Source organism: Capsicum annuum, chromosome 6 (genome assembly GCF_002878395.1).
Source record: "Capsicum annuum cultivar UCD-10X-F1 chromosome 6, UCD10Xv1.1, whole genome shotgun sequence".
Taxonomy (NCBI): Eukaryota; Viridiplantae; Streptophyta; class Magnoliopsida; order Solanales; family Solanaceae; genus Capsicum; species Capsicum annuum.
Genome location: NC_061116.1, coordinates 73,527,480 through 73,534,745, shown reverse-complemented (window position 1 = coordinate 73,534,745; position 7,266 = coordinate 73,527,480). Strand labels below are relative to the sequence as shown.

The window sequence follows — 7,266 nt, the reverse complement described above, 5'->3', positions numbered from 1 at the left end:
ACTTTACCCCACGAATCTTACCTAAATCGTTGTAAATGCACCATTTTGACCTAAATTTTGACCCTGTGTGTGTCTACACGCACCTGAAGCAAGTAAATAGGAAAAAAATTGAACCAGGGAATTAAAATGTGTCACGTGTAATAAAAAGGACCCACTTTTTAAATTTTGTATTTTAGTTTTCTTTTTTCTTTATTTTTCATCTTCTTCCTTCTTTTCATCTTCTTCATTTGCCATCTTCTTCATTTTTTTCTTCATTTTTCATCTTCTTCCTTCGTTTCTTCTTCTACTTCTTCTTCTACTTTCTTCTTCTTCTTCTTCTACTTCTTCTTCTTCTTCTCCTCCTTCTCCTTCTCCTTCTTCTTCTCCTTCTTCTTCTCCATTAATTGTATCACTCAATTTTCTCCGAAGTTAAAACTTTTAGTTTCCGTCAAATATTCATAAACCATTAATGAAGATTGATGGAGAAGAAGAAGAAAGAAGAAATTACTTTGTACTAACAAGTAATGAGATTTTAATACTATTGTCTTCTTCAACTACTCCATTAAAGCTCCATTAATGGAGTTTTATGATTCAAGTAAATGGTATTGAAGACAAAAACAAATTTAATCACAAAAAGGAAACTTGATTTCACAACTTTTCAACAAATTAAGAAGATATTAAAGTCAATACATGATTTTGTATTCCACTAGTTTGATTCATTAAGGAAATTTTTTTCTTCTGAAATTTTCTAACTTCAATGGAGAATTAGGGGAAAAAAAAAAAAGAAAAAGAGAGTAATGGCTATTAATGGAGAATTGGTGAAGAAGAAATGAAGATTGATTAATGGAGAATTAAGGAAGAAGATATGAAGATTGATTAATGGAGAATTGGAGAAGAAAAAATTAAAATTGATTAATTGATAAATAAAATTAAAAGGAAAATTTTATTAAAAAATACTTAAAGAAAATGAAATTAAACGTATTTACACATGGCAATACCTGATTGGCGCATGCATTGCACTCTCTTTGATGTGAAAGAAATTTAATGAAAAATTTTGTATTTGCAAAGGAATAAAGAAGAATCGTGGGGTAATAGGTCAAATTCAAAGTTTAAGTGTCTTTTTGAAAATCTCGGCCAACATTAGGGGGTAATTATGTATTTACTCATTACATTATAATGAATGTCTATCTAGATCTAATAAGATCTAGTTGATATCTATCAGGATTTAAAGTATCTCTCTTTTAGTCAGAAACTAGGAGTATTTTCTCCTATAAATAGAGGCGTTTTATTCATTGTATTCTCAATGAAGATGATCTCTCATCCCTCAAGAGAAATAAAGAAATCTCCCTCTTCTCTCTCTATTTATTCTTGTTGTTCTTTATTTATATTTCATAACACATTATTAGCATGAGTCTCTATCATATTAGATCTAGACTACTAAATAGTATGTCTTGTGAGACTGATGAAGCTAATGCTTTTGGAGGTAATATCGTTTGATTCATGTAATAAACATTTGATCACTATCAGGTTTGTTTTCTTCTTAGTCATCCCAGTAGTGTTGTTTCTTAATAATCGTGTGAGATATGACTAATGAGTTTTTAAAAGCTTACTAAGTCATGCTTGTATTTTAGATTTATTCCATGTGGCCTGACAATAACTTGGTTAATCTTATAAAAGCCACGAGTTGAAAAAAAAAAAAACAGGAGGCTTACTCGTATGAACTGGTTGGGATACTATAACCATGATTTATTTTGAGAAAGTTTAAATTTATGATTCTACTTAATTGATTGAAATGTAAGCCTGCTTAAAACTTCCAGTATATACCTATTACCTCATATTACGTGAACGACGATACAATCTTATATTTTATGTTGAGAGATTTAATTTGTATTATATATGTTGTGACTTTTCTTGGATAGCTAATCCATTTATTTATATTCTATTACTTGATGTCTAAGTAGTTAGCAGAGTCTTCAAATAATACTAAATATCATAATAGTGTAATATGATAGATGTAATTCTATAAAATTTTGACCTATTGTAAAATTGGTTAAGGGTACGACTATGGATTCAAATCTCGTCGCATGAAAAAGGTAAGACATCGGGGTATAGTCTCGATCCATCATGATGATAAGATGTTGGGTTCAAGTCCCATAGATTTATGCTAAAGACGCCTTTATATGGGTAAGACGTTGATTTTAAATCTCAATGCACCATATTGATGATATTATGATGGCTAGGGCAAAATAATGTGTTTTTTGATGGAAATTCATGAAACTTATCCATTAAATATGCTCCATTTCAAGAAGTTGATGTGGTAGTAATATATGATAAGTCTGAAAGATTATAATTTGCTCCATTCTTGATGTGAATGTGGTAGCAATATAAAGAAATTCTCTCTATCATATTTATGCCTCGATTTGCTCTTGAAGTAGCAATATCATGAAAGAGGTTATAAGCTATCAAAATTTGATAAACTTCGGGAACGATTATATTACATTTCTGGGAATAAGAATTTCAATTGTTTCAATGCAAACGAACACTTGATTGTGATGATATCACAACTCACCTCCAAAAGAGGTAGAATAACCAAGAAGAGTTATTTTGAAATCTACTTCTAAAGTAGTAAATCTGAAATTTATTCATATAATAGTAAATCAGAAATTTACTAAAGTAAAAAAGGTACATGTCATGGTAAACTTGGAGTTTGCTAGAATAAAAGTTCATAAATTGACATGAACGATTGCGACATCCCAAAGATGTGTATACCGAGTATTGAACATACATTGAGGAAATTAGAAAAATCTTCCTTACTTTTAATATTGCTTGTTCTCATGATAAGTTAGTTGGACCAACTAATTTTAGGATTGGGTTCTTTAAAATCTGAAAAGTATAAAAGGTGAATAAGGGCCCGTTCACCTATCTTGTGATATGTTAAGAAGATGCATAAATAAGATGATCACATGTACATTCATTGTCAACCTACGTTTGATATTCATAAAGTTACTTGCTCAATATAAATTGAGTATAATTTTTATATTGCGCGATCAAAATAATTCATCTTGATGATGATGGTTTAGCATTGAATATCTTCCATAAATAGTTAAACCATTACTAATGAGAATAAATTTTCATGTATTGGTATGAAATATGATATGTTGCATGTAATAGAACTTGTATGTATTAGACCAATATAGTATGATTATTTCTTTCCTCTCAATTGGCTCAAGGCCAGAAACCAACTATTCCATTTAATAGTTTTAATATGCAGTATACGATTAATGAATATACCATAATGCACAAAGATGGATTCCTCAAAGAGGATGGAGGATGTATGTTAGTTTTCCTAACATAAAGGGGATATTATAAGAAGCTAAGAAATATGTTACGAATTATCATCAGATCCTCATTCAAAAGATAATTCAAGTCAAATGCCTAAAGCATCTCATATTAAGCTGCAAGTGCTCCTATTTTGTATTCTTAAAGGATAAATTCTATGCATGCATGAAGCATGATAGACCAATCAGTTTCAAATGAAATAATCCTAGAAAAGGATAAGGAGCAAATAATCATGATAAGAAGGCAATGTACTCATGAAGATCGTAAGATATAACACTTCATGAAACCTTATGAGAGGTTTAGGTACCTGAAAATAATAAAGTGATGAAATCTAAAAATGTTATGACACATTGCGAACTGAAACAAAATGAGAAACCGTCGATGATACCTTTGATACAATATTGGCACAATATTGTGAAAGATTATGAGGCTCAAATTCTACGTATATTTAAGTATGCTGACGTAGAAACATTTATCAAGTGACCTGAAAGGATGTATTTTGGTAAGCGTACAACTTATTTGATTTGCAGTCCAGACATTTGAAGATGTCACACTTGACATATTGGATATTGTTACTTGACAAAAATCCATATGAAAATCCCTAAAGGATTCAAAATGCTTGAAGCATATAAAGTTTTTGGAAAACTTTCTATTATCCTCATAAGAGATAATTTGATGATTTGAGTATTATTAGAACTCTTGGAGAGTTTTCAAAAGCAATAAAATATTTGTTTAAATGAGAAACATGCAAAATTGAATAACGATCCATTCCGACCTCAAGAAAAGAATAAAGAACTCCTTGGTTATGAAGTACCATATTTTAGAGTAATTGATGCACTAATGTATCTTGCAAATACTACAAGTCTCAATATAACCTTTTTTAGTTAATTTGTTAGTAAGTTTGCAGTTCCGATCTTATTGGTCATGTTGATGTTGGGTACTTATCGGACCTACATAAAGCTCAGCCTCAAATAGGCTATGTGTTCATATTTGGTGATACTGCAATATCTTGGAGATATACAAAGTAGTATATCATAGACACTTCATCGAATCATGTTGAGATAATAGGTATTGATGAAGCAAGACAAAAATGTGTATGGTTGAGGTCCATGATACATCTCATTCGAGAAAAATATAGTGTAAAATATGAAAATCTACCCACAATTTTATACAGAGATAATGCAGTATACATAGAATATCTGAAGAAAGGATTCCTAAAAGGAGATAGAACGAAATACATTTTACTAAAGCTTTTCTACATACATGAGCTACAAAAGAATGGTGATATTAACGTGCAACAATTCGTTCAAGTGACAATGTGGCTGATTTATTCACCAAATCTTCTCCAATTGCAACTTTCAAGAAGATGTTACACAAGATAGGGATGCAAAGGTTCAAGGTTGTTCTCATTAGAGGGAGTAGATACGCGTTGTACTCTTTTTTCTTATGAGGTTTTGTCCTACTGGGTTTTTCTTGTAAGGTTTTTAATGAGGAAACATATTTGTATACTTTTAGAGATGTGTACTCTTTTTCCTTCACTAGATTTTTTTCCTACTGAATTTTTTCTTGTAAGGTTTTAACAAGACACATTATCTATGTGGACATTCAAGTGGGAGTGTTATAAATGTATTTACATTATAATGAATGTCTATCAAGATCTAATAAGATCTAGTTGATATCTATCATGATTTGAAGTATCTATGTTTTAGACAAAAACTAGGAGTATTTTCCCCTATAAATAAAGGGGTTTTATTCATTGTATTCTCAATAAAGATGATCTCTAATCCCTCAAGAGAAATAAAGAAGTCTCCTTCTTCTCTCTCTAGTTATTCTTGTTATTCTTTATTTATATTCATAACAATATATATATATATATATATATATATATATATATATTTGTATATATATGTATGTATGTATACATATGTATGTATGTATCCTAAAAGCCTTATTCAATATAAGAAGAGTAAATACATAATTACCCCCTGACATTGGCCGAGATCGTCAAAAAGATGCCTAAACTTTGAATTCGACCTATTACCCCACGATTCTTACTTAATCCGTTGCAAATACACCATTTTTTGCTGAACCTCAGTCACAACAAAAAGAGTGAACACACGTACCAATCAGGTGCTGACACGTGTTAAATATATTTAATTTTATATATCATTTATTTTTTTAATAAATTTTTCTTTTTTATTTAATTTATTACCCCACCCCAACCCATCTAGCAACTCCCCCCTCCTCCCGCGTCCAGCAGCACCCCCTACCCCCATCGTCTTCCTCATCCAGCACCCCCACCCTGTCAACGTCTCCCCCTACCCCTCCACTCACACACCATTACCACCACCACCACCACCACCATCACTACCACTACCACTATCAAAACACACTCACTACCATCATGAAATTGAAACTCCATTTTTACACGTTTGAATTTTTCTTGAATTTCAACCATTTTAATTCTAACTTCATATCAATTGCTTCTTCAAAATCAAAATTCAATTTCATTAAACATTCAAAAGTGATAAATGGAGCTTTAATGATATGATTTAAAAAAAAAAAAGCTTCATTGGAGCTTTAATGGAGGAGCTTTAATGGTGTTGAGGATCTTTAATGGATAATTAAATGATATGATTAACTACAAATTGAGAAGCTTTAATGATATGATTTTTTTTAAAAAAACTTCAATGAAGCTTTAATGGAGGATTTAATGGTGTTGAAGAAGAAATGATGCGGGGGGATGAGACAGAGGGGTATGGGGTAATATTTAAAAAGAAAATTAATATTTTTTTAAAAAAAAGAGTATAAATTATATATTAAATTATTTACACGTGGCAGCTTTTAATTGATCAAAAATTCAAATTTAAGCCCTTTCACGTGCCTGTTGTGCGTGTATACACGCAGAGGTCCAAAATGGTGTATTTGCAACGGAATAAAGAAGATTCGTTGGATAATAGATCGAATTCAAAGTTTGGATGTCTTTTTTAAAATTTCGGACAAGATCAGTGGTGTAATTATGTATTTACTCATATAAGAAATGAGTAATATGAATCCACGATATATCTAAGTTCTTAATATATATTGATACAAATTAACTAAGGTAGTAATTCATAAGGAAAAGCACTTACAAGAACTTGTGAGACAAGATTAGGTTGACCCAAAGGCTTGAGGCCGACACAAATGAGAAGAGATGTTAATGAGATAACAGAGAGCTGAAATATCATAAGAGGTGCAGGAAATTTTAGAGGATTACGGATTTTGTAGCCATTGGAATAGACGTCTGCTGGGTTATAGCACAAAATATTCTCTGCAGAAAATGAGTTTTCCATCAAATATGCCGATTTCGCCATTCTTTAATTAAGCATTAGCTTTCTAAAATTTCCTTTTTCTTTCCTAGGTTCTTCTTTTAAAAGAGATGATGAAGATGCACATAGGAAAAATACGATAGCTTATTCACATGCACTAGTGAGATGAAACATCACTCATCATTGGTGGATTAAATTTGTTATGAGTAAATAATCTATAAATTCAAGGATGATATTAGCTAGCTAGACACGTATCACTATTTTCTCTCCAACTACATTGCTCAATATAAGGATCATATATTCCGTTCTTTTGAAAGGAAAAAGAAAGAGGAGGGGATTAGTAGCTTTTATCTCTTGATATAATTAAACGGAAGGGGGTGCGGATATAGACGGATAACTAACTTATGAAATAGATTTAGTATATATATAATGAATCTATTTTTCTTTGTGCGTGGATATTTCTTAAATTTTGTTTCAATATTTTCTAATGATTTATTATGTTCGACAGTTGTATTCATTAATTTGTTTGGTTTATTATTTTATCCTGTAGTAATTGCAGAGTTACAAATTTCTGTATAATAATTTATCCTAACTGTACATTACAGTACAGTTAGGATAAATTATTATACAGAAATTTGTA

General features: G+C 30.7%; 1 protein-coding gene across 1 annotated transcript in view; it reads right to left on the bottom strand.

Moving 5' to 3' along the window:
* The window catches only part of LOC107873325 (cation/H(+) antiporter 15-like), a 10,392-nt gene extending 3,512 nt beyond the window's left edge, over nucleotides 1–6,880 (bottom strand). Inside the window, exon 1 of the mRNA XM_016720126.2 lies at nucleotides 6,450–6,880. Coding sequence (XP_016575612.1) covers nucleotides 6,450–6,671 — 222 coding nt within the window. The 5' untranslated portion in view covers nucleotides 6,672–6,880. The remainder of the gene's footprint in view (nucleotides 1–6,449) is intronic.
* Nucleotides 6,881–7,266: the final 386 nt, after the last annotated feature.